This window comes from Narcine bancroftii, chromosome 2, assembly GCF_036971445.1.
Source record: "Narcine bancroftii isolate sNarBan1 chromosome 2, sNarBan1.hap1, whole genome shotgun sequence".
NCBI classification, from domain to species: domain Eukaryota; kingdom Metazoa; phylum Chordata; class Chondrichthyes; order Torpediniformes; family Narcinidae; genus Narcine; species Narcine bancroftii.
Window position 1 is genome coordinate 321,819,802 of NC_091470.1, and position 27,763 is coordinate 321,847,564.

The 27,763-nt window shown below is 44.1% G+C and overlaps 1 protein-coding gene across 6 annotated transcripts in view; it reads left to right on the top strand.

Annotated features, from left to right (window-relative positions):
* Positions 1–27,763, top strand: part of cdh17 (cadherin 17, LI cadherin (liver-intestine)) — a 147,047-nt gene that overhangs the window by 52,580 nt on the left and 66,704 nt on the right. For 5 of the 6 annotated variants that reach the window (XM_069921894.1, XM_069921895.1, XM_069921896.1 and 2 more), the window contains 3 exons: positions 9,581–9,682; positions 11,177–11,314; positions 12,465–12,603. In XM_069921894.1, the coding sequence (XP_069777995.1) occupies positions 9,581–9,682; positions 11,177–11,314; positions 12,465–12,603 (379 nt within the window). Of the gene's footprint in view, positions 1–9,580; positions 9,683–10,698; positions 10,789–11,176; positions 11,315–12,464; positions 12,604–27,763 lie in introns of those variants that run through there. The other variant, XM_069921899.1, reaches the window with a different exon arrangement.

A 27,763-nucleotide genomic window follows, 5' to 3' on the forward strand; every position in this document is an offset into this window, starting at 1 on the left:
AGGCGCCTGCAAGCTCACACCAAGACACAAGAGAAACTTGTCCGTGAACTACTCTTTGCAGACGATGCCGCTTTAGTTGCCCATTCAGAGCCAGCTCTTCAGCGCTTGACGTCCTGCTTTGCGGAAACTGCCAAAATGTTTGGCCTGGAAGTCAGCCTGAAGAAAACTGAGGTCCTCCATCAGCCAGCTCCCCACCATGACTACCAGCCCCCCCACATCTCCATCGGGCACACAAAACTCAAAACGGTCAACCAGTTTACCTATCTCGGCTGCACCATTTCATCAGATGCAAGGATCGACAACGAGATAGACAACAGACTCGCCAAGGCAAATAGCGCCTTTGGAAGACTACACAAAAGAGTCTGGAAAAACAACCAACTGAAAAACCTCACAAAGATAAGCATATACAGAGCCGTTGTCATACCCACACTCCTGTTCGGCTCCGAATCATGGGTCCTCTACCGGCATCACCTACGGCTCCTAGAACGCTTCCACCAGCGTTGTCTCCGCTCCATCCTCAACATTCATTGGAGCCCTTTCATCCCTAACGTCGAAGTACTCGAGATGGCAGAGGTCGACAGCATCGAGTCCACGCTGCTGAAGATCCAGCTGCGCTGGGTGGGTCACGTCTCCAGAATGGAGGACCATCGCCTTCCTAAGATCGTGTTATATGGCGAGCTCTCCACTAGCCACCGTGACAGAGGTGCACCAAAGAAAAGGTACAAGGACTGCCTAAAGAAATCTCTTGGTGCCTGCCACATTGACCACCGCCAGTGGGCTGATATCGCCTCAAACCGTCCATCTTGGCGCCTCACAGTTTGGCGGGCAGCAACCTCCTTTGAAGAAGACCGCAGAGCCCACCTCACTGACAAAAGGCAAAGGAGGAAAAACCCAACACCCAACCAACCAATTTTCCCTTGCAACTGCTGCAACCGTGCCTGCCTGTCCCGCATCAGACTTGTCAGCCACAAACGAGCCTGCAGCTGACGTGGACTTTTACCCCCTCCGTAAATCTTCGTCCGCGAAGCCAAGCCAAAGAAGAATGCTAAATGTAATCATGATTAATTCTTGTATGAGCATTTCAGCAGAACAAATTCTGCCAGTCCTGCAAAAGCTGGGAAGAGAGATAATGGACACTTTGGCTTTAATCTTCACAATCCTCACAATCTTAGTATATTCCATTACAATGAGGAGATTTTTAAAAAAGTAATCCCAATCGTCACGATAAGCAGGGAGAGAGTAAACAGCCTCACATTAGCAGAGGAATAAGTTAAAACTTAACATTATAAATGTTAGCTTCTAAAACAATGGGGTATTTGAAAGAAACATGTATATCACATTGCATTTGTAGGCCATGTCAGGCAAGGAGTAAATCAGTGTTTCCCAACCTTTTTCTTTCCACTCACATACCACTTTAAGTATTCCTTATGCTATAGGTGCTCTGTGATTAGTAAGGGATTGCTTAAGGTGGTATGTGGGTGGAAATAAAAAGTTTGAAAACCACTGTTTTAATCGTACCTAATTGACTCATTATGCACAGTTTTATAATTCCAAAGAAAATAATTTTAAAATGATAATTTTTCTTAAACAAAATATTTCAGTAACAATTGGGTCTAAAGCAGTGGTTCTCACTCACATTCCACCTTAAGTAATCCCTTACTAATTACTGAGCACCGGTGGCATAGGGATTACTTAGAGTGGTATGTGAGTGGAAAAAAAAGGTTGAGGACCACTGGAATAAATGGATTCAGTGAATTTTTCAAGTCAAGTTTATTGTCATCTGATTATACAAATGCAACCCAGCCGAGCAGTGTTCTCCAGTCCTCAGTGCAAAACCCATAGACACATAGGTATACATAACATTTGCCTTTTCATAAACCATGCAGTAGGATGCTACAGGAAATTTTAAGAGATTTTGGTATTCATGTAATCATACACTATAGTTGTTTAATAAACTGATTATCAGTTCAATAGACAGATTGGTAGGACAGCCATTTTTTTTTTAACCTTGATAAAATAAGCCTGTACCTCAATGCAGACAATTATATTTAGATATACAGCACAGTAACAGGCCAATTAGGCCTACATGTCCGTCCTACACCCCTGGTATGTTTTGAATGGTGGGAGGAAACTGGAGCCCCGCAGGGAAAACCCATGCAGACACAGGGAGAATGTCCAAACTTCTTACAGACAGTGTGGGATTTGAACTCTGGTCCCAGTCGCTGGCACTGAAAAGGCATTGCGCTAACTCTGTGTTATCTCCACCCCTCCTGTACTCAGCAACTTATTTCATGTTTGTTTTCTCTTTTTTCCAGTCCTGCTCAAAGGTTTTCAAAGTTCAAGTCAAATTTATTATCAGTCATCACATTGCATTCATTTTTTTTCCTGTGGGCCTGTGGCGAAGAAGGGAAGGGAGGAGAAGAGGTGAGCTGTAGTGATAGGGGATTCAGTGGTTAGGGGGATAGATAAGAGAGACTATGAAAGTGATTGTGTATCCTGGGTGGTATGTTGCCTACCTGGTGCCAGGGTCTGTGATATCTCTGATTGAGTTAATAGCATTCTCAGGAGGGAGGGTGAGCAGCCAGATGTCGTGGTCCATATAAGAACCAATGACGTGGGTAAGAAGGGTGAGGAAATCCTGCACGGAGAGTTCAGGGAGTTAGGCACTAGGTTGAAGGCTTGTGATCTCAGGATTGCTACCCATGATACATTGCTAGCGAGTTTAGAAATAGGAGGATCATGCAGCTTAACATATGGCTAAAGACATGGCGTAGAGGGAGGGCTTCAGGTTTCTAAATCATTGGGCTCCCTTCCAGAGAAGATGGGACCTGTTCTGATGGGATGGTTTGCACCTCAACTGGAAGTGGACTAATGTCCTTGCTGGAAGGTTTGCTAGTGCTGTTCCGGTGCGTTTAAGATAGATTTACCGTGGATAAGAACCAGAGTACCAGAGGAGATGGAGGAGTGGAGGAGGAAAAAGATGATGTGAAAATTGCATGCACTGTTAGAAGTCAATGGATTGTACGTGGTGGAAGTGTTCTCAGGTGCATCTATTTCAATGCAAGGAGGATTGTAGGAAAGGCAGATGAGCTGAGAGTGTAGATTGGCACGTGGAATTATGAGGTAGGGTTGTGGACCCGTTTAAAATTCCTGTGCCAACCTTTTCACTCCGCAGGTTCACGGGAATGTTCCAGGAAAATTTCTGGGAAATCTCCATTTTACAATGGGGTGTGAAAAGGTTTTGGAGCCAGTGAGGGCTACATCATAAGGTTCCTTACCTGCTTCATCTGCACCCATGTAGATATAGAGTTGGCTATGAGGCATCATATAATGGAGTGCATTTGAGGACAATGGTTGAGGTTTGTCTCCCATCAGCAACACCTCTCTGGTTACATATGGTTGCAGTTAACTGAATGTTGGATAAGGTCTGAATTGGATGAGATCTATCTTGAATTGCTATGGGAAACAAGAGAGAAGATAGCTGGAGCATTGCTAAAGATCTTCCTTTATTTAAGATTCCTTTATTGTCACGTAATAGCACATAATATGTAATATTACATGAAACTGCCTTCTGCCTGCCATGAGGCAGACAAAAAGTTGCCATTAGGTTTGCCCGATGCACCTTACAGTAAGAGAGAAAGAGAAGCAAAAGAGAGTCCCTTCAGAGTCGCTGTGTGTCTGTGGATTCCCTTCCAGCACTCCCACAACGTCTGCAGTCACACAGTCATGTTCGATTCATTGTCAACCTGAGCTATAGATCCAAACCTCCTTTAGTGGCCAAGACCACTTCTTTCCCTCAGCACCTAATTGAATCCCAGCTCCAATATCTCATTCCCATGAGACTCTCTCCAGCCAGTGGGTCACTCAGCTGCTGAGCCCCTTGCTGGTCTGGTACCATATTCACTGTCCTGTAGGGTAATCTCCTCTGCTTCTCCTTCTCAACACGAGGTGTTCTCCCCATTCCTGGTGCCCTGCACCAGACCATTACTCCCCAGAATCTGCAACCCCTCGAGGCTTCTGATGAGCACAGGCACTGCCATCTTGGGCACTGACCTTCGTGGTTGCAGGACTTTACTTACAAACACCAGCGCGGATCTCAGCCAGGTCCGGGCTGGGAGTATGACCAGCTAGGCAGCTTGCAATAAATCAATTTTTGCTCACTGAACTCAATCCATCTGGTTGTGTGATCCTTCAGTTAGCAGTGTAGCCGCCGCTACAATTGGAGTTCAGTGAGCAAAAATTGATTTATTGCAAGCTGCCTAGCTGGTCATACTCCCAGCCCGACCTGGCTGAGATCCACACTGGGGGTTCCCGACATCACCGGGGTGTCACGTGGGTCGCCAAGCACGGGCATCTGAGCCCGGTGCGAAACCCCCGACGGCACCATTTTGGCTGGCTGCCCCACCGCATGTGTGACAAAGTTCGCCTTCCTAATGGCGTACCACCACACAGCTCCCCCCAGAACCGGCATCAATGTCCTTTTTTGCCAGGTGGCCTCACTTCTTGGGTTGGGCCACAACTACTGGTTTGGTGAATTCGAGGTGGGCTGGCTTTAAACTGTCCACCATAAACAGTTCCCTCTTACCACTGATGTCCAGTGTGAAAGTGGATCCTGAACATTGGATGACTTTGTATGGCCCTTCGTATGGTCTTTGTAGAGGTGCTGTGGACAGGCCCCATCTGATAAAAATGTACTGTGCGGAGTACAGCTCACTGAGGACGTAAGAGCCCCGTGTGCCATGTCTGGGCGGCATTAAGGGTGTGAAGGAGTCCAGCTGGGCCCAGAGGCAGGGAAGCAGTCTGTGCAGTGATTGCTGGGGGTTGTGAGGTACGTTGATGAACTCACCGGGTAGGGCTAGCGGTGCACCGTAGACCAGTTCAGCTGATGACGCCTGTAGGTCTTCTCTGGGTGTCGAGCAGATGCCCAGGAGCACCAAGGCAGCTCATCCACCCAGTCATGGTCAGTGAGGTGGGCCATAAGTGCTGATTTAAGGTGGCAGTGCAATCGCTCGACTAACCCATTGGCCTGTGGGTGATAGGGTGTGGTGTGACATAGCTCGATCCCCAGCCTGTTGGCAAGCTGTGCCCAGAGCGCAGAGGTGAACTGGGTACCCCAATCACTAATGAGGTGGTTCGGGATGCCGAAATGGGCAACCCAACCGTTCAAAAGCGCTCGGGAGCAGGAGTCCGTGGAGGCATCTGGCATCGGGATCACCTCGGGCCAATGAATGGTGCGGTCTACCACTGTGAAAAGATAATGGTTACTTCGGGAAATGAGTAAGGATCTGACAATATCCACATGTATGTGGCTGAACTGTCCCCAGACGTGTTTGAAATCTTGTACGGGCACTCTGGTGTGCCTGTGTACCTTTGAAAGCTGGTAATGGGTGCAGGTTCTGGCCCAGTCCGCAATCTGCTTATGAAGCTCATGCCAGATGAAACATTCAGTCACCATACGGACTGTGGACCTGATGGAAGGGTGGGAAAGGTCATGGATATGGTGGAAAACTTGCCTGCGCCACTGCTGGGGAACCACTGTGAAGAGTCGGGAGGTCGTGGGACCACAGGCCCATGATGGCAGTCCTGATGGCTCGCGTGTCCTCGTCGGACTTCTGGTCCCAGGCAAGCTAGTTGAAGTCGAGGTCGGGTGTCAGCACGCAAATGGTCGGTCGTGAGAGTGCGTCGGTGATCACGTTGTCTTTCCCTGCCTTGTGCCGAATGTCGGTGGTGCACTCCAACATGAAGGAGAGGTGACGCTGTTGGCAGGCCGACCAGGGATCTCTTGCAATAGCGAGCCCATGAGTGAGGGGTTTGTGGTCGGTAAAAATGGTGAAAGGCCTCCCCACCAAGAAATAGCAGAAATGACGCACCGCCAGGTACATGCCTAGCAAATACTGATCAAAAGCACTATACTTGCGCTCTGGCGGGTGAAGAAGTCGGCTAAAGAATGCCAGTGGTTCCACTGTCCATTCACCTGCTGCTCCAGGACGGCGCCAATGGCAGAGGCAGAGGCATCGACAGAGAGCGCCATATGCAGGTCGGTGTATGGATGGGCGTGCAGGGTAGCCTTCGCCAGGGCATTTTTCATGGCTTCGAATGCCCTACTGGCCTCTGGAGTCCAGGTGAGTGTCTTGTCTTTGGCTGCAATGAGGGCGAAGAGCGGCTGAGTGATGCGTGCAGCACCTGGAATGAAGCAGTTATAGAAATTGACCATACCCATAAACTCCTGTAGCCCCTTGAGGTTGTCCAAGTGTGGGAACTCCCTGATTGCAGCGACGTTCATAGCGGCAGGTGTGGCTCCTTCGGCCATGACGGTATGACCAGGAACTGCATGGACTCTTTCCCAAATTGGCACTTGGCTGGATTGATCGTTAGGCTGGTCGGCCAGTCGGGAGAAGAAGGTGCACAGGTGAGACTTGTGTTGTGCCCGGTCTCTGCTGGCAACAAGGATGTCTTCCAGGTAAATGAATACGAAATTCAAATTCCTGCCCACTGTGTCCATAAGGTGCATGAAAGTCTGGAGCCCGAACGGCATGTTCTTGAGCCCGAACGGCATGTGTAGGAACTCGAACAAGCCGAAGGGGGTGATGATGGCTGTTTTTGTTATGTCCTTGGGGTGTACCAGGATTTGGTGATACCCGTGCACCAGGTCAACCTTGGAGAATACCCTCGCGCCATGCAGGTTGGCCTAAAGTCCTGGATGTGAGGGATCGGGTAATGGTCAGGTACTTTCGCATCGTTAAGCTGTCGATAATCTCCACAGGGGCGCCAACCACCGGAGGCTTTTGGGACCAGGTGGAGTGGTGAGGCCCAAGGACTGAGCGTTGAATGACCCCCAGCTCTTGCAGATGCGAGAACCCTTCCTTCGCTATCTGGATCTTATCCGGAGGGAGCCAGCGTGCCTTGGCATGGACTGGTGGGCTTTGGGTGGGGATGTACTGAAACACCCCATGGCATGGTGAGGCGGCGGAGAACTGCGGCTTGAGGAGGGATGGGAAATCATCCAGGATATGCTTAAACTCGTCCTTGGGCGTGCTGACTGTGGCCCTCTGTGGCTGCTCTGTGCGGGAGGTGTTGAGGCGAATAGATTGGAAGGTACTGGCATCTACCAGTTGCCTACCTCGAATGTTCACCAGGAGTCCATGTACGAGGAGGAAGTCAACACACAGGATGGTGGTTGGAAGGGATGAAATGGTGAACCTCCTCGAGAACTTCTGCTGGCTGATCTGGAAGTGGACGGTCTTGTCTCCATACATTCGGATCTCCGTCGAATTGGCTACACGGGGCCGGTTACTCGATGGCTGTTGCTGGGATGATGCTGATCTGGGGCCTGGTGTCGAAGAGGAAGTGGTCAGCCACTGACTGAATCCTGTAGGTAGAGAAGGCTGTGTTCTTGGCCAGCCGCCGCTGCCATTAACAGTGGCCGGCCTGCTCGTTTCCCTGGAATGAACAGGGCTGATGACACTTCCGAGCCTTGGCTCCCCAGCGCTGGTGGAAGAAGCAGAGGGCTGAAGTGGATGACTTGCTTTTGGCTATGCTCTTTGAGGCCCTTGCAGGGCCCAGGTGTTCCAGCGCATCGCTAGGGAAGGCTTGGCGTGGTCATGCCCATGACTCGCAACCTGCTGGACTGCTGAGCCCTCTGGGAATCGTTCAAGCCATAGCTCCTGAGCCTTTTGAGTGACCTTCTTAGGGTCAACGAAGCTCTCCTGGGACAGTAACGACTGGATGTCTTCAGGCAGATGGTTGAGAAAGATGCGCTCGAAAAGTGGGCAGTTGTTGTGATCGTCCATGTGCACGAGCATCTTGTCCATCAACTCGACTGGAGTTCTGTCCCCCAAAGTGTTGAGGCGCAGCATCTGAGTGGCACGCTTGTGCCTGGAGAGGCCAAGGGAACTGGTGAGCACCTGCTTGATGGTCCCGTACTTATCTTCCACGGGTGGGTACTGAACAAGGTGCAGCACTCGTTTGGCGCTGGCCTGGTCCAGGGCGGTGACCACATGGTAAAGCTTGGTCGAATACGATGAAATCTGGTGGAGGTGAATCTGAGCCTCTACATGGCTGATCCAAGTCTCTGGCTTCTGAACCCAGAAGTCAGAAAGCTTGATGGCTATAGCGTTAATCGAAGGGTTGTTCATGTTGGGTTCAAAGACGTTTGAACCTGTTGGGGTCACCAACTGTAGCAGCCGCTACACTGCTAACTGAAGGATCGCACAACCAGACGGGTTGAGTTCAGTGAGCAAAAACTGATTGATTACAGGCTGCCTGGCTGGTCGTACTTCTAGCCTGGACCTGTCTGAGAACTACGCTGGGGGCCCTGATGTCACCGGGGCATCACGTGGGTCGAGGTCGGGAGGAAACCACCGACGGCGCCATTTTGGCTGGGTGCCTCACCGCATGAGTGACATGCTGCCTAATGGCGTACTGCTACAGTATCATATATGGCATGACTGCTTTCATCAAATATAAATGTAAGGATGTTCTATTGCAACTTTACCAATCACTGTTAGAGAGCACTCTATGTGTACAGTTCTGGTCACCACTCGAAAAGAAGGATGCATACCCCATATGCATCTCATTCATCCATATTCAGTGCAGCTGAACAGACAGGCCACCATCATTAGATATTGGCTCTCCACTACTGCGTCTGGCTCCTCCACCTGTTTTGTTCACTTGTTAAATGTGAGTTGCCAGGGACAAACTAAATTATATTCCATACTGGACCCACTGAAGTGTGACAAGCTCAGGAAGGGTTGGTGGTATACCTCTTGAGGCTACCAGTACTATCTTAGAGTTCCACACCTCACGGAGTGTGAGTGAGAAATCTCTTCCTCCTCTGAGAGATACTGAATGACCTGCAGAGTGCCCTGCGATAACGACTCAGAGGTAAAATATTTTGTATCCCCAATATACACATGATAGTTTTTTCAGTGTGGGTGACATGATTTTCTTTTCAACTTTATATAGAATTAAATTAGCCGATGATTGTGAACTATTCACCATCCTATCTCTGGTGATCAAACCCTCTGACATGACGTTTACTTCCAGGGCCCCAGCCACAATGCAGTGGGTTGGAGGGTGACCTCTCGTTTTTGACCTCTCTCTGTTCCTCTGTTCCCTTATCTGTGAGGACAGAAGATAAGTACAAAGAAACAAAAATGTTGACTGAATGCAGAATATTTATTGACGTTGAGGGTAATTATGAGGGAGGCCTTGTTAGTGCAGAAAGACTGGTCATTTTGGGACGGCAGAAGTTCAGAATCAGAAAGCAAAAGGTGTATTTCTAAAGTGCATTAAATGATAAGTGGTGTTTTGGAGGGAATGGTGAATAAGTTGGGGTGATCAGCATATCAGGTTGAACAGGACAATAATTTCTGAATATCTGAAGCACCAACAGCTTGAAATTCAGAAACTTCCAGGTTTTCTGCAGACAAGCAGTGTCCCTGCTCTCAAAGACTCACTACTCAAAACTATAAAAGTTCATAATAATAAATATATAATCTTTGTTTTTAAACCATAATTTCTGGGTTCATCATTAAAATAGCCTTCTAACATGTATGACTTTTTTTTACATTTACTGCAGATATTGATCTCAAAAGTTAATGGAAACTTACCCAAAGGCCCTTTGAAGCCTACGACTCTAAATGTTTCTGAGGGAACCACTGTTCCTTTCATGATATATCAGGTAATTTCAATTAGTATGGTGGAATTATACAAAATATTTAGAAACAGTCACAATTAAATCAGTGAAGTCTTTAGCTCCGTTTTTTTTATATAAAATGTTGCACAGCTAGATGATACGTGTTTCTTTCCTATTTGCATGTTCTACCACCACAAAATACGATCTTACCAACGTTAACAGTGCGACCTGACCAAATAATAGGGTTAGTGAGCAGATGTTCTGTGTCTGGAGACTGAGAATTTGGTCCTTTCAAAAGTTTCTCCAGCTCATGGCCTCTGGAACATAAAGCATAAAGAAGTTAACCAAATTGTGGATATGAGAAAATTGGTTGCCACCAAAGAAATTGAGGACCAAGAAACAAAATATGATTTTTAAAAATATAACTCATTGAAAAATCCAAGAACATCAAACAAACAAGATCATTACTAATACATTGCCTTCATTAACCTTTATCATAAATAAAAGCAGAACATGCAAGAAATGTAGGCAATGGTCACTGATTTATAAGGTCATTCATATTTTGCACAGCTGTTGTTTGATCCGATGAGTTTTCCCAGAAATTTCTGTTAATATTTCATATTTTCAGCACCTGCAGGAGTTAACTTTCGAATAATTTCTTTTTAAAACCTGGGACACCTGTGGTCGAGAGGATGCTTCATTCTTTAATGCCCTTTTCCCTCTAATCCAATACTATCTTGAACTCTGTTGGTTACGGTCAGTCTTCTGTCAGTTTTTTGTTAAATTCTTTAGAGGAATGCACATCATTTGAAAATTATGATTGAAATATTCTTTTTCATTATTTGTGAGCAATCATGTTTGAAAAATTGTTTCTTAAATCTACCTTGACCAAAGCAATTCTTATATCTAGGATTCCTTTGTATAGATTTAATATTGTGATTTTTAGTTAATTAATTTATTCTCAAAATCATTATAAACTTCCATTATATTATGATTGCTTCTCCTGAAGCTCCATTACCACAAAGTTATTAACTAATTTTGATTTGTTGCATATTTTCCAGAATATTTTCCAAGTAATCTGCCCCCTGGCTAGTTTAGAAGGCTGATTTCAAAAATGATCATGAATTTTCTGAACTTGACATTGGTTGAAGGTACAAAACTCTCTTAATTGACAGGCACCACTGAAACAATGGAAAGAATGTTGTTTTTGCTCCATTTTAGTAAACATGAAAACAAACAATAAAAAAATCATAAAGATTTGCTCCATTATTATATTCAATGATGTCTCTAGTAGCCTGGCCACTAAAATCTGTATCTTTATGGATGAGGACAGTATATTGACAGGAAACATGAAGCAAACAATTGTTTCATGAAATTAAACTTCCAAAGTAGCACAATGAGGAATTTATAAGCTTATTCAAGGGAATATTCAGTTAAAGTGATTTTTTTTTACATTCGTCATTTCTACTTCAGATACATGAATAAAATGCCAGTAAAATATGTATTTGTTGTCAGATATTTTGTTTTCTCTTATTGTAGTTTCAACCAATGAACACTGATGTAAAGTCATTTAGAATGACTGGAGAAACCCACAACAGACTGCAGCTTGATGACAGTGGGTGGTTATATCTCAACGCAACTGTTGATCGTGAAGAACAAGCAAACTACACGCTACAGGTAAAATTGAAGAGTTAATTTTTAATTTAGTGAAAGATCAAGTTGATAGGTCCTTTCAGTCCACAAGCCTGTGCCTCCAAGATACACCCACATGACCATTCAACCAACAAACCCTATACATCTTTGGAATGTAGGAGGAAACTGGAGCACCCAGAGGAAACACACACAGGCCCAGGGAAAAAGTACAAACTCCTAACAGACAATGCTAGATTCAAACTTGGGTTTCTGGCACTGCAATATAGTGCTTTTATGATTGAAAATATTACATTTCTTGGGAGTTTGAGAATCAGGGGCATGTTGGGCTCTCCAGAATATCACAAACCTCAACCAATCCATTTTCACCCACCATCATCATCCTCATGCCATTGAGAGTATAGAAAGAATGTTCTGGTCAGATAGAAGTGATTTGATTAAATGGATGGCAGAGGTTTCTGGACAGTGGCATAGTCATAGAGAGATTAGCAACAAGAGAGAGACAAAACTTGTGAGGTAAGAGATTTGGAGTGAGGATGGTGCCCCCCAGAAGACAAAATGTAAGGGCTTTAGGAAGAGCTGGGTAAAGAGATTATGGTAAGGGACTTCCACTGCCAAACTTCATGGGCAGGCCTGATTCGTACAGGTGGTTTCAAGTAATGGTGAAACCAAGCCTCAGAGTTTCTTCTGCATAGGGCATACAGGTGTGGATAAAAATCCAGATATGTGTTGCACATTATTGAATGCCAGCTCTGATGTTATTATCTATGATGCATAAGTGCCTGAAACATAAGGAAGGATGATACGCTTATTGAAAGTTTCAATGACCAAAATTTTCCTTCAGGTTTTATTTAATTACAGAACATTCAAAATTCTCAGAATGTGGACTTAGTTTTTCTAATTTCCAATAGAAAGGGTTGTAATGACAATATTACAGTAATTGGTAATGTAGCAAAGTTTTATAGATTTGTGAGTTTATAGTTATGTTTGAATGAATGGAATTCTAGATTTCTTAAATGGTGGGCAGGCGATTTGAACCAAGTTGTCATTTCTCCAAAACAAATAGTGCAGGATTGGAGGATTTGACTTGGTCTCCCTTTATTTTCCATCATTCCTTTGGTCAACAGAAGAATTTAACTTGGTTAATCATTGCTGTCCTTGGTTCCTTTGTATTTAGATAGAAGGCTTAAATGGAAATCAAGAAGTGGTTGAAGGACCTGTCATGGTGATAATTATAATTCAAGACATCAATGATAATCAACCTATATTCACAGAAAAAGAATATCAAGGAGTTGTTTGGCAAAATTCCAGACCTGGTATGTAATATTTTTAATAATTTAAGCTACAATAAAAGAAAAAATGTTCCCTAACTGTAAATAAAGCTGTTCTGTTGATTGTTGAGCGGTGGAGAGGATGGGATAGGATCAGTGAGTACTTTTTTTTTAAAATGCAAGATTTTAAAAGGAACCTTGGGAAAGTCAACTTGTGCTAAAGGTGTATGAACTCAGAACAATTGAGACTCACAGTAATTTGCATCAGGTTTCAAAAGAGCACCAATGGGTTCCTTTCGGTTTTCTCAGCCCCAGTCCTACCACACCTTCCAATCATACAATTAAATAACATTCTTGCAAGAGATGTCAATGTCAAAAGAATATTACTGTCACTTTTGTATCTTAAGAGGGCCATGCCAGGTGTACTATATGAATTGTGGTGACAGTGTTTTTTTTAATGCTAAATGAGATGTTCCAGGTCATTGAGAATGGCGATGCATATTCAAATTGGAATAGTGTGTTATTTGGGGGAAAAAAGATAGATGATGGTGATTTTACAAATTATTATGTTGTAGCCTTCTTGTTGAAGGAATCTATTGATATAATTCTGCCAAGCTGCTCAGTGCATTTGACAGCCACAAGGCACGAGTGAAAGATGAGATGAATGGAAATAAGAAAAACAAAAGATTGTAGCGGTGGCTACACTGCTAACTGAAGGATCGCACAACCAGACGGGTTGAGTTCAGTGAGCAAAAACTGATTGATTGCAGGCTGCCTGGTTGGTCTTATACTCCCAGCCCGGACCTGGTTGAGAACCGCGCTAAGGGGCCCGATGTCACTGGAGCGTCATGTGGATTGTCAAGCACGGGCTTCTGAGCCCAGTGCCGAGGTCGGAAGGAAATCCCCGATGGCACCATTTTGGCCGGCTGCCTCGCCGCATGCATGACAAGCGAGACCGGTTCGTCTGCCTAATGGTATACCGCCCTCCGCCCCCCAGAACTGGCACCAATGTCCTTTTTTGACGGGCGGGCTTGCTTCTTGGGTTGGGCCACAACTACTGGTTCGGTGGGGGTGGGGTCGAGGTGGGCTGGCTTTAAACTGTCCACTGTAAACAGTTCCCTCTTACCACTGATGTCCAGTGTGACCCTGAACGCTGGATGACTTTGAACGCCCCTTCGTATGGCCTTTGTAGAGGTGCTGTGGACAGGCCATGTCTGATAAAAATGTTCTGTGTGGAATACAGCTCGCCGGGGACGTAAGAGGCCCATGTGCCATGTCTGGGCAGTGGTGGGGGTGTGAGGGAGTCAAACTAGGCCCAGAGGCGGGGATGTAGACTATGCAGTGACTGCTGGGGGTTGTGAGGTGTGTTGATGAACTCACCAGGTAGGACTAGCGGTGCACCGTAGACCAGTTCAGCTGATGATGCCTGTAGGTCTTCTTTGGGTGTCGAGCAGGTGCTCAGGAGCACCCAAGGCAGCTCATCCACCCAGTCATGGCCGGTGAGGTGGGCCATAAGTGCTGAATTAAAGTGGCAGTGCAATCGCTCGACTAACCCATTGGCTTGTGGGTGATAGGCTGTGGTGTGATGTAGCTCGATCCCCAACTTGTTGGTGAGCTATGCCCAGAGTGCAGAGGTGAACTGGGGACCCCGACCACTAGTGAAGTGGTTCGGGACGCCGAAACGGGCAACCAAACCATTCAAAAGCGCTCAGGAGCAGGAGTCCATGGAGGCATCTGAAATTGGGATCACCTCGGGGCAATGAGTGGTGCAGTCTATCACTGTAAAAAGGTAATCGTTACCTCGGAAAATGAGTAAGGATCTGACGATATCCACATGTATGTGTTCAAAATCTTGTACTGGCACTCTGGTGTGCCTGTGTAGCTTTGAAAGCTGGCAATGGGTGCAGGTTCTGGCCCAGTCCACAATCTGCTTCCGAAGCCCATGCCAGATGAAATGTTCAGCCACCATATGAACCATGGACCTGATAGAAGGGTGGGAAAGGTCATGGATATGGTGGAAGACTTGCCTGCACCACTGCTGGGAAACCACTGGTTGTGGGGTACACATAGAGACATCGCACAGGACTGTGCCCTCACCGTGAGGAGTTGGGAGGTTCTGGAACCGCAGGCCCGTGATGGTAGTCCTGAAGGCCCGCGTCTTCTGGTCCAGGGCAAGCTGGTCAAAGTCGAGGCCGGGTGTCAGCATGCAAATGGCCGGTCGTGAGGGTGCGTCAGCGACCACGTTGTCGTTCCCCGCCTTGAGGTGAATGTTGGTGGTGAACTCTGACACGAAGGAGAGGTGACCCTGTTGGTGGGGTGACCAAGGATCTCTTGCCATAGCGAGCCCCTGAGTGAGGGGTTTGTGGTCGGCAAAAATGGTGAAAGGCCTTCACTCCAAGAAATAGCAGAAATGACGCACCGCCAGGTACATGCCCAGCAATTCAAGATTGAAAGCACTATACTTGCACTCTGGTGGGCGAAGAAGTCGGCTAAAGAATTCCACTGTCCATTCACCTGCTGCTCCAGGACAACACCGATGGCTGTGGCAGAGGCATTAACAGAGAGTGCCATAAGCAGGTTGGTGCATGGGTGGAGGTGCAGGGTAGCCTTTGCGAGGACATCTTTTGTGCCTTCAAATGCCCTGCTGGGCCCTGGAGTCCAGGCAAGTGCCTTGTTTTTGGCTGCAATGAGGGCAAAGAGCGGCTGCGTGATGTGCGCAGTGCCTGGAATGAGGCAGTTATAGAAATTGACCATACCCACGAACTCCTGTAGCCCCTTGAGGTTGTCTGGGTGTGGGAACTCCCTGATTGCAGTGAACTTCGTAGCGGCAGGTGTGGCTCCTTCGGCCGTGATGGTATGGTCCAGGAACTCCATGGACTCTTTCCCAAATTGACACTTGGCCGGATTGATCGTTAGGCTGAAGTCGGCCAGTCGGGAGAAAAGGGTGCGCAGGTGAGACTTGTGTTGTGCCTGGTCTCTGCTGGCAACAAAGATGTCATCCAGGTAAATGAATACGAAATTCAAATCCATGCCCACTGTGTCCATAAGGTGCTGGAAGGTCTGGACGGTGTTCTTGAGCCCGAATGACATGTGTAGGAACTTGAACAAGCCGAAGGGGGTGATGATGACCATTGGGTATTTCCTCGGGGTGCACTGGGATTTGGTGATACCCGTGCACCAGGTCGACCTTGGAGAATACCCTCGTGCAATGCAGGTTGGCCGTAAAGTCTTGGATGTGAGGGATCGGATAACGGTCAGGTACTGTCGCGTTGTTAAGCCATCAATAATCTCCGCAGCGGCGCGAGCTGCCTGAAGCTTTTGCGACCAGGTGGAGTGGTGAGGCCCAAGGATTGTCAGAGCATCGAATGACTCCCAGCTCTTGCAGATGCGAGAGCTCTTCCTTTGCTATCTGGAGCTTATCTGGTGGGAGCCGATGTGCCTTGGCGTGGACCGGCGGGCCTTGGGTGGTGATGTAATGAAACACCTCGTGGTGTGGTAAGCGGTGGAGAACTGCGGCTTGAGGAGGGATGGGAACTCATCCAGGATACGCTGAAACTTGTCCTTGGGCATGCTGACCGTGGCCATCTGTGGCTGCTCTGTGCGGGAGGCATTGAGGTGAATGGATTGGAAGGTGTGGGCATCTACCGGTCGTCTACCTCAAATGTCCATCAGGAGTCCGTGGGCGAGGAGGAAGTTGACACCCAGGATGGTGGTTGGAAGGGACGAAATGGTGAACCTCCACGAGAACTTCTGCTGGCCGATCTGGAAGTGAACAGTCTTGTCTCCATATGTTCGGATCTCTGTCGAATTGGCTGCACGGAGGGGAGGTCCTCGAGGCCGGTTCCGGGACTCGATGGCTGTGGCTGGGATGACACTGATCTGGGCCCCGGTGTTGATGAGGAAGTGTCAGCCGCTGACTGAATCCTGCAGGTAGAGAAGGCTGTGTTCTTGGCCAGTCGCTGCAGCCATTAAGAGCGGCCGGCCTGCTCGTTACCCTGGAATGAGCAGGGCTGACAACTCTTCCGAGCTTTGGCTCCCCAACGCTGGTGGAAGAAGCAGAGGCCTGAAGTGGATGACTTGCTTCTGGCTATGCTCTTTGAGGCCCCTGCAGGGGCCAGGTGTTCCACTGCAGCGCTAGAGGAAGGTTTGACATGGTCATGTCCATGACTCGCACCTGTTGGACTGCTGAGTCCTCCGGGAATCATTCGAGCCATAGTTCCTGAGCATTTAGAGCGACCTTCCTAGGATTGATGAAGCTCTCCTGGGACAGTAATGGCCAGATGTCTTCAGGCAGATGGTTGAGGAAGATGCGCTCGAAGAGTGGGCAGTTGGTGTGATCACCCATGAGCGCGAGCATTTAGTTCATCAATTCGATTGGAGTTCTGTCCCCTAAAACATCGAGGCACAGGATCCCAGCGGCACGCTGGCATCTGGAGAGGCCGAGGGAACTGGTAAGCACCCGCTTGATGGTCCTGTACTTATCTTCTGCGGGGTGTGTGCTGAATGAGGTGCAGTACTCGTTTGGCAGTGGCCTGATGCAGGGTGGTGACCACATTGTAAAACTTGGTTGAATCTGATGAAATCTGGAGGAGGTGAAACTGAACCTCTGCGTGGCTGAACCAGGTCTTTGGTTCCTGAACCCAGAAGTCAGGAAGCTTGATGACTATAGCGTTGATCGAAGGGTCATTCACGTTGGGTTCAAAGACGTTTAAATTTGTCGAGGTCACCAATTTTAGCGGCGGCTACACTGCTAACTGAAGGATCGCACAACCAGATGGGTTGAGTTCAGTGAGCAAAAACTGATTTATTGCAGGCTACCTGGCTGGTCTTATACTCCCAGCCCGGACCTGGCTGAGAACCACGCTGGGGGTCCCCGACATCACAGGGGCGTCACGTGGGTTACTAAGCATGGGCTTCTGATCCCGGTGCTGAGGTTGGGAGGAAACCTCCGACGGCGCCAATTTAGCCGGCTTCCCTGCCGCGTACGTGACATGTGGGGCCAATTCACCTGCCTAATGGTGTTCCGTCACAAGATGACAGAAATGTGAATTAAAATCAGAAAATGCTGAAAATAGTCAGCTGGTTAAGCATCATCTGAGAAAAGAAAGACAGGGTTATCATTCCAGAGTGAAGGCCCTTCATTAAATTGTGAATGAGAGAAAACAAATTTATTTTAAGTTGTGGAGAAGATGGCGGAAGCATGAATGGGACAAAGGGACCAGATTAACTGTGATTTTAAGATGCTAATGAATAGTTGAATGTGGACAATTAGAGAGGTAGAAAACACAAAGGGGACATGTAAAAATTGTGAAATCCAGTTCAGAGTGATGGCAGTCATTGGATATTGGGTAACCCACAACAAACTTGGTAATTTCTGATACAAAAAGGAAAAGTTAGTTATCTAAAATTGATGAATTCGACATTGCAAGTTGTCACATAGAAAAAACCATAGAACCATACACACAGGAACAGGTCTGTACACTAAGACTCTATATTGTACATATCCATCTATTCTGTGCATGTGCATATGTCTATCAAGAAACTTTTTAAATGCTACTGTTTTATATATTTCAACCACTATATCTGGCAGTCTGTTCCAGTCACATAACACTTTCTGTGTTTAAAAAAAATCTTTTCCTGCATGTCTCCTTTAAAATTTAACCCCCCCCCCCCCCCCCCCACCCCCACCACTTATTTTAAACACGTTCTCAAGTATGTAACATTCTTATCCTGGGAAAAAGATTCTGACTTTTTATCCAATATATGCCTGTCATAATTTTATAAACCTCCACCAGGTTTTACCTCAGCTTCTGACACTCCAGTGAAAACAGTTGGAGTATGTTCATGTCACGCTCATGCCCTCCAACCCAGTCAGCCTTCTGGTGAATCTTTCTGTCCAGTTTTCAAAGCCTCCATATCCTTCCTGTCTTAGGGTTATGAGAGTTACACACAATAATACAAGTGTGACGTAATCAAAATTTGATGCAGCTACAAGGTCCTGAGAAAGATGGAAAAGATGATGTGAAAATTGTGTGCACCATTAAGTTGCATGTGGTGCAAGTGTTCTCAGGTGCATCTATTTTAATTGAAGATGTTTTTTTTTTAATTTACCAAAATACACACAAACATTTCCCTCTTGAATATACAGTGTTATTTTCTCCCCTTTCCCCCTCCCTTCTCTTCCTCCTTCACCCCCTCCCACCCACTAAACATTCAAAATATATGATACATTAAACCCATTAAACAATGTCATCACACAATGAAAATAAACAAGAAATTTGTGTCTTCTACTTTTACATACTGGGTCAGTTCATTTCATCTTCTCCTTCTGTCATTTTAGGCGGTGGAGGTCCGCGGTAGGACTTCTCTGTTGTGTTCCATGTACGGTTCCCAAATTTGTTCAAATAATGTGATGTTATTTCTTAAATTATATGTTATTTTTTCCAATGGAATACATTTATTCATTTCTATGTACCATTGCTGTATTCTCAGGCTATCTTCTAATTTCCAGGTTTTTTGTTACAGCTAAGGCTATCATAATAAATCTTTTTTGTGCTCCATCCAAATCGAGTCCAAGTTCTTTACTTCTTATATTACTTAGAAGAAAGATCTCTGGATTTTTTGGTATGTTGCTTTTTGTGATTTTATTTAATACCTGGTTTAGATCTTCCCAAAACTTTTCCACTTTCTCACATGTCCAAATTGCATGTACTGTTGTTCCCGTTTCCTTCTTACAACGAAAACATCTGTCTGATACTGTTGGGTCCCATTTAACTTTTGGGGCGTGGTGTATAGCCTGTGTAACCAATTATATTGTATCATTCGTAACCTCGTGTTTATTGTATTTCTCATTGTTCCGGAGCATAGCTTTTCCCATGTTTCATTCTTTATCTTTATGTTTAGATCTTGTTCCCATTTTTGTTTGGGTTTACAGCTTGTTTCCTCGTTCTCTTTCTCTTGCAGTTTGATGTACATGTTTGTTATAAATCTTTTAATTATCATTGTGTCTGTGATCACATATTCAAAATTGCTTCCTTCTGGTAACCTCAGCCTGCTTCCCAATTTGTCCTTCAAGTAGGTTTTCAGTTGGTGGTATGCAAACATTGTACCGTGAGTTGTACCATATTTGTCCTTCATTTGTTCAAAAGATAATAATTTATTACCCAAAAAATAATTTTCTATTCTTTTGATCCCTTTTCTCTCCCATTCTCTAAAGGAAAGGTTATCTATTGTGAAAGGGATTAGTTGATTTTGCGTCAATATTAATTTTGGTAGTTGATCATTTGTTTTATTCCTTTCTACGTGACTCTTCTTCCAAATGTTGAGCAGATGATGCAGTACTGGTGAATTCCTATGTTGCACCAGCTTTTTATCCCACTTATATAGTATATGTTCAGATACCTTCTCCCCTATTTTATCTAGCTCTAATCTGGTCCAATCTTGTTTTTCCCTTGTTTGATAAAAATCTGATAGGTATCTTAATTGTGCTGCTCTATAATAATTCTTAAAGTTTTGTAGCTATAAGCCCCCTTGTTTGTACCATTCTGTTAATTTATCTAGCACTATCCTCGGTTTCCCCCCCTTTCCATAAGAATTTCCTTATTACTTTCTTTAGCTCCTTGAAGAATTTCTCTGTTAGGTGAATTGGTAACGATTGGAATAAGTATTGTATCCTTGGGAAGATATTCATTTTAATTCAATTTACTCTTCCTATCAGTGTTAGTGGTAAGTCTTTCCAATGTTCTAAGTCGTCTTGTAATTTCTTCATTAATGGCTGACAATTTACTTTGTATAGGTGGCTTAGATTATTATCTAGTTGTATACCTAGGTATCGGATTGCTTGTGTTTGTCATCTAAATGGTGATTCTTTTTTAAACTTTGTGAAATCTGCATTATTCATTGGCATTGCTTCACTTTTATTTGTGTTGATCTTGTACCCCGATACTTCTCCATATTCCTTCAATTTCTTGTAATTCTTTCATTGATATTTCTGGTTCTGTTAAGTATAACCATATAACCATATAACCACTTACAGCACAGAACAGGCCAGTTTGGCCCTACTAGTCCATGCCGTAACAAATCCCCACCCTCCTAGTCCCACTGACCAGCACCCGGTCCATACCCCTCCAGTCCTCTCCTCTCCATGTAACTATCCAGTCGATCCTTAAATGTAACCAATGATCCCGCCTCAACCACGTCTGTCGGAAGCTCATTCCACATCCCTACCACCCTTTGCGTAAAGAAATTTCCCCTCATGTTCCCCTTATAATTTTCCCCTTCAATCTTAAACCATGCCCTCTAGTTTTAATCACCCCCACTCTTAATTGAAAAAGCCTATCCACATTTACTCTGTCTGTCCCTTTTAAAATCTTAAACACCTCTATCAAGTCCCCCCTCAATCTTCTACGCTCCAGAGAAAAAAGCCCTAGTCTGCACAAGCTTTCCCTGTAACTCAAACCTTGAAATCCTTTCAACATTCTTGTGAACTTTCTCTGTACTCTCTCTATTTTGTTTGTATCTTTCCTATAATTTGGTGACCAAAACTGTACACAGTACTCCAAATTTGGCCTCACCAATGCCTTGTACAATTTCATCATAACCTCCCTACTCTTGAATTCAATACTCCGATTTATGAAGGTCAACATTCCAAATGCCTTCTTCACCACACCATCTACCTGAGTATCAGCCTTGAGGGTACTATTTACCATCACTCCTAAATCCCTTTGTTGCTCTGCACATCTCAATAGCCTACCATTTAATGCATATGACCTATTTAGATTTGCCTTTCCAAAATGTAACACCTCACACTTATCTGTATTAAATTCCATCAGCCATTTCTCAGCCCACACCTCCAACCTTCCTAAATCACCTTTTAATCTACAGTAATCTTCCTCACTGTCCACAACACCACCAATCTTTGTATCATCCGCAAACTTGCTTATCCAATTCTCCACCCCTACTTCCAGATCGTTAATATATATAACAAACAATAGTGGACCCAGGACCGATCCCTGAGGAACTCCACTAGTCACCGGCCTCCAATTGGACAAACAATTTTCCACCACTACTCTCTGACACCTCCCATCCAACCATTGCTGAATCCATTTCACTACCTCCTTATTTATACTTAATGCCTCCACCTTTTTTCCTAACCTCCTGTGGGGAACTTTGTTAAAAGCTTTACTAAAGTCTAAATAGACAACATCCACAGCTTTCCCTTCATCAACCTTTTTTGTAACCCCCTCGAAAAACTCAATCAGGTTTGTTAAGCATGATCTACCCCTGACAAAACCATGCTGATTACTCCCTATCAATCCCTGTACCTCCAAATATATGTAAATACCATCCCTCAGAACACTTTCCATCAACTTAACCACCACAGATGTCAGACTCACGGGCCTATAATTCCCAGGTTTACATTTGGGCCCTTTCTTAAACAGCAGAACCACATGCGCCACCCTCCAATCCTTTGGCACTACCCCCGTGACCAGTGACATCCTAAATATCTCTGTTAATGGCCTCACTATGGCATCCCTGAGTGTCCTTGGGAATATTTTGTCCGGTCCTGGAGATTTATCCACCTTTATCTTTTTCAACACAGCCATCACTACCTCCTCAGTTATCCTTATATGCTTCATGACCTCCCCACTATTTTTCTTTACTTCAACTGGTTCAATATTATTTTCCCTAGTGAATTCCGAGGCAAAGAAATCATTCAAAATTTCACCCATTTCCTCTGACTTCTCACTCAGCCTACCCTCGCTATCTACAAGACGTCATCTGCAAATAGACTGATTTTATATTCCTTCTCTTTTATTTTTATCCCTCTTATTTTATTTTCTGTTGTTATCAGTTCTGCCAGTGGTTCTATAGCTAACACGAACAGTGAGGGAGATAGTGGACATCCCTGCCTAGTTGCTTAATTTAAATTGGTTTGATATATATCCATTTACTGTCACCTTCGCCAATGGTCCCTTATATAATGCTTTAATCCAATTAATATATTTCTCTGGTAGGTTGAACCTCTGTAGTACTTTGAATAAATAATTCCATTCTACTCTGTCAAAGGCTTTCTCTGCGTCTAAGACAACTGCCACTGTTGGCGTCTTGTTTCCTTGTACTGCATGGATTAAGTTAATGAACTTACAGATATTGTCCGTTGTTTGTCTTTTCTTAATAAATCCAGTTTGATCTAGTTTTACTATTTTTGGTACACAGTTGGCCAATCTGTTTGCTAATAGTTTTGCTATTATCTTATAATCTGTGTTAAGTAGAGATATTGGTCGATATGAAGCTGGTGTTAGTGGATCTTTCCCCATCTTTGGTATTACTGTAAGTATTGCTGTTTTGCATGAATCTGGCTGTTTTGTGTTTCTTCAATCTGGTTCATTACTTCCAGGAGAGGAGGAATTAATAAGTCTTTAAATGTTTTATAGAATTCTATTGGGAGTTCATCCTCTCCCGGTGTTTTATGGTCCGGTAGTTTTTTTAATATATCTTGTATTTCCTCTATTTCAAATGATTTTATTAATTTATTTTTCTCCTCTTCTTGCAATTTCGGTATTTCAATTTTAGCTAGAAACTCATCTATTTTGTGTTCTTTCCCTTTGTTCTCAGTTCGATATAGTTGCTCGTAGAATTCCTTGAAGTTTTCATTGATCTCTGTTGGGTTATATGTAATTTGTTTGTCCTGTTTCCTTGATGCCAATACCGTTCTTTTAGTTTGTTCTGTCTTAAGATGCCAAGCTAATATTTTGTGTGTTTTTTCTCCTAGCTCATAATACTTCTGTTTTGTCTTCATTATGTTCTTCTCCACCTTGTATGTTTGTAGTGTTTCATATTTTTTTTTGTCTGCCAATTCTCTTCTCTTTGTTGTATCTTCCCTTATTGCTAATTCTTTTTCTGTACTTGATATTTCCCTTTCCAGCTGTTCTATTTCCCGATTGTAGTCCTTCTTCATCTTAGTTACATAACTTATTATCTGCCCTCTGATGAACGCTTTCATTGCATCCCATAGTATAAACTTATATTTCACTGATTCCGTATTTATTTCAAAGTACATTTTAATTTGTCGCTCAATGAATTCTCTAAAATCCTGTCTTTTAAGTAGCATGGAGTTTAATCTCCATCTATACATTCTCGGTGGGATGTCCTCCAGCTCTATTGCTAATAACAAGGGTGAATGATCCGATAACAATCTAGCTTTATATTCCGTTTTCCTAACTCTCCCTTGGATGTGGGCTGCCAACAGAAACAGGCCTATCCTTGAGTATGTTTTATGTTTACCTGAATAATATGAGTTTTCCTTCTCCTTTGGGTGTTGTCTGCTCCATATATCCAAAAGTTGCACTTCCTGCATCGATTTAACCATAAATTTGGTTACTTTGTTCTTTCTGGTAGTCTTTTTTTCCAGTTTTATCCACCTTTGAGTCCAAATTAAGGTTAAAGTCCCCTCCTATCAGTATATTCCCCTGCGTATCTGCAATCTTCAAAAAGTTATCTTGCATAAATTTTTGATCCTCTTCATTAGGTGCATATACATTGAGTAAATTCCAAAATTCTGAATATACCTGACACTTTATCATTAAATACCTCCCTGCTGGATCTATTATTTCCTCCTCTATTTTGATTGGTACATTTTTATTGATTAATATAGCTACTCCTCTGGCTTTTGAATTATATGATGCTGCTGTTACATGCCCTACCCAGTCTCTCCTTAATTTATTGTGTTCCACTTTAGTTAGATGTGTTTCCTGCACGAATGCTATATCAATTTTTTCTTTCTTCAGTAAATTTAACACCCTCTTCCTTTGATTTGGTTATGTATTCCGTTAATATTTATAGTCATATAGTTCAACATGGCCATTTCATACTTTGTTTACCTCTCATTTCCACTTCCTCATCACCACTTATCCATTTCTGTTTTCTTTTTTTGAACACACTGTAAGACAACACTTCTAAAACATAAAATATTTCCACTATTCCCACATCTAAAATTCCCTTAACCCCAAATGTCCCCCCCCCCTCTCTGAGTTGCCCCTTGTTCCTTGCTGGGCAACCACAACTCCCCTCTCCATATGGATTGCGAACTCACTCGCAAGCGTCAACTGATTTCGCAGTGACTGTTATTCTCTCCCACCCAGCCCCCTCCAGAAAAGACTTTTATCTTCACATATAACAAAGCTCACCCTCTTAATTCCCCCCTTACTTCCTTTCTTCTCCTTCTTAGTTCTTACTTATACATTATTTTTCTTCTTTATATGAAGTTTGTCGTCATTCTTGTTCTTGTTACATCTCTTCATCTCTCTGCCTGTTTTGCAGGCGCTCTGCAAATTCTCGTGCTTTCTCCGGATCCGAGAACAGTCTGCTTTGCTGCCCTGGGATAACTATTTTAAGCACCGCTGGATATCTTAACATAAATTTATAGCCTTTCTTCCATAGGATCAATTTTGTTGCGTTAAACTCCTTCCTCTTCTTCAGGAGCTCAAAACTTATGTCTGGGTAGAAAATTTTTTTTGACCTTTGTATTCCAGTGGCTTTTTGTCTTCTCTCATTTTTTTCATTGCCTTCTCCAATATATTTTCTCTTGTCGTATATCTCAGAAATTTTACTAGAATGGATCTTAGATTTTGTTGTGGCTGTGGTTTTGGGGCTAATGTTCTGTGTGCCCTTTCTATTTCCATTCCTTCCTGTATTTCTGGCATTCCTAGGACCCTGGGGATCCATTCTTTTATAAATTCTTTCATATTTTTGCCTTCTTCATCTTCCTTAAGGTCCACTATCTTTATATTGTTTTTCCTGTTATAGTTTTCCATTATATCTATCTTCTGAGCTAACAACTCCTGTGTTTCTTTAACTTTTTTATCATATTCTTCCAATTTCCTTTTTAAGTCGTCCACTTCCATTTCCATAGCTGTTTCTCATTCTTCCACCTTGTCTGCTCTTCTGTACCTTTTATTCTTCTTTTTATTTCATTAAATTCTCATGTCTGCCATTCTTTTACTGCTTCCATATATTCTTCAAAAAATTTTCTATCTATGTACAGTCCATTCCCTTTATCTTCTATTTCTCTGTGCAGAGCTTGATGTTCTCCCTCTTCTTCCCCTGTGTCCGCTCCAGGACATGTGTCCTCTACCTCTCTTCCTTGTATCTGTGTCTCTTCTGACTTTCTTGTTGGGCTGTTTATCTCAGTTTGCTGGGTTTTTTTTTATGGTGACTTGATGTTGGTCCTTTTCCTCTGGGCTGGTCATCTTCTGTGTCTCTGATTTCCTTTTTTCATTCTCTTTCCTCCCGTTCCCATTATTTTCTATATCTTCCCGCTGGGAGCCCTGCTGTCGGGTCTTTCTCAGGTGTTCAAGCTGTGGAGTTCCACTCCACAGCTGGTCCCCCCTCCCGTCGGTGTTGTCTTTGTCGTGCGCATCGCACATGTGCGATTCCTCGTGCATGCGTGGTTGTGCACCTCTGTTTGGCTCCGTGAGCCATCTTTGTAGTCCTGTATTCGGTGGGTTGCAACCCTGCGGGGTTTCCACTAACCTCAGGGAGTGGGCTCCTCTTTCCACGGCGGGTCCCTGCTTCTTCGTACAGATAAGGCCTTCATCTTTCTCTTCCGGCGTCTTTCCTTCTTCTTTTCTTCCCGTTGTTTTTGGCTTTTCGTTCTTTGGTGCCATTTCCTCCACACCTTTATTTTTTATTTGTTGTGGTTTGTGTGTCTGTGGCTTTGCTTTTTCTTTACTTTTTTCCTTCTTTTCTGGAGAGGGCTGGTATTCTCCTACCGACCACTACTCCATCACGTGACTCCTCCAATGCAAGGAGCTGCAGGAAACGAAAGATTGTGATAGTAGGGGATTTTAATTTTCCACATTTTGCCTGAGACTCCCATGCTGTAAAAGGGCTGGATAGCTTGGAGTCTGTCAAATATCTTCAGGAAAGTTTTCTAAATAAATAAATAGAAGGACCAACTAGAGAGAGAGTGCAATACTGTATCTCCTATTGGGGAATAAGACAACAGGTGACAGGAGTATGTGTAGGGGAGCATTTTGGGTCTAGTGATCATAATGTCATTAGCTTCAACTTAATTATGGAGAAGGATTGGTCTGGTCCTTGGATTGAGTTTCTAAATTGGAGAAAGGCCAATTTTGAGGAAATGAGAAAGGATTGAAAATGCGTGCATTGGGATAATTTATTTTCAGGTAAGGATGTGCGAGGTAAGTGAAAGACCTTCAAAGGTGAAATTTTGAGAATACAGAGTTTATATCTTCCTGTCACGATTAAAGACAAGATTAGTAGTCATAAGGAACCTTGATTTTTGAAGGATATTGGGGATTTGGTTCAGAAGAAGAGAGAGGTATATAGCAGGTATAGGCAACATGGAGCAAATGAGGTTCTTGAGGAGTATAAAAATGCAAGAAAAAAATCAGGAAGGTGAAAATAAGACATGAGGTTGCTTTAGCAGACAATGTGATGGAAAATCCTAAGGGTTTGTACAGGTATATTAAGTGCAAAAGGATAGTAAGGGACAAAATTGATCCCCTTGATTATCAGAGTGGTTGGCTTTATATGGAAGGAAAAGGGCACAGATTCATGGGAAGTAATGAAAATATGCAGTGAGATCATGGAACCTATATAGATTAAGGAGGAGGAAGTGCTTGCTGTCTTAAAGCAAATAAGGGTGGATATATCCCGAGGGCCTGACAAGATATTCCCTCTGACCTTGAGGGAGGCTAGTGTTGAAATTGCAGGGGCTCTGGCAGAAATATTTAAATGTCCTTGGCCACGGGGGTGGAGCGGGTGGATAGGAGTGTAGCTCATGTTTTCTGTTGTTTTAAAAAAAGGCTACAAAAGTAACCTGAAAATTATAGACTGGTGAGCTTGACGTCAATAGTAGGTAAGTTATTGGAAGATGTTCTAAGAGATTGGATATACAATTGTTTGGATAGCCAGAAACGGATTATGGATAGTCAACATGGCTTTTTGCATGGTAGGTCGTGTTTAACCAATTTTAGAGTTTTTGAGGAGGTTACCAGGAAGGTTGACAAAAGAACATCTGTTGATGCTGTCTACATGAACTTTAGTAAGGCCATTGACAAGGTCCCACATGGGAGGTTAGTCAGGAATGTTCAGACGCTAGATGTTCATGGTGAAGTAGTGAACTGGATTTGACAATGGCTGGATGGGAGAAGCCAGAGAGTAGTGGTGGATGATTGCT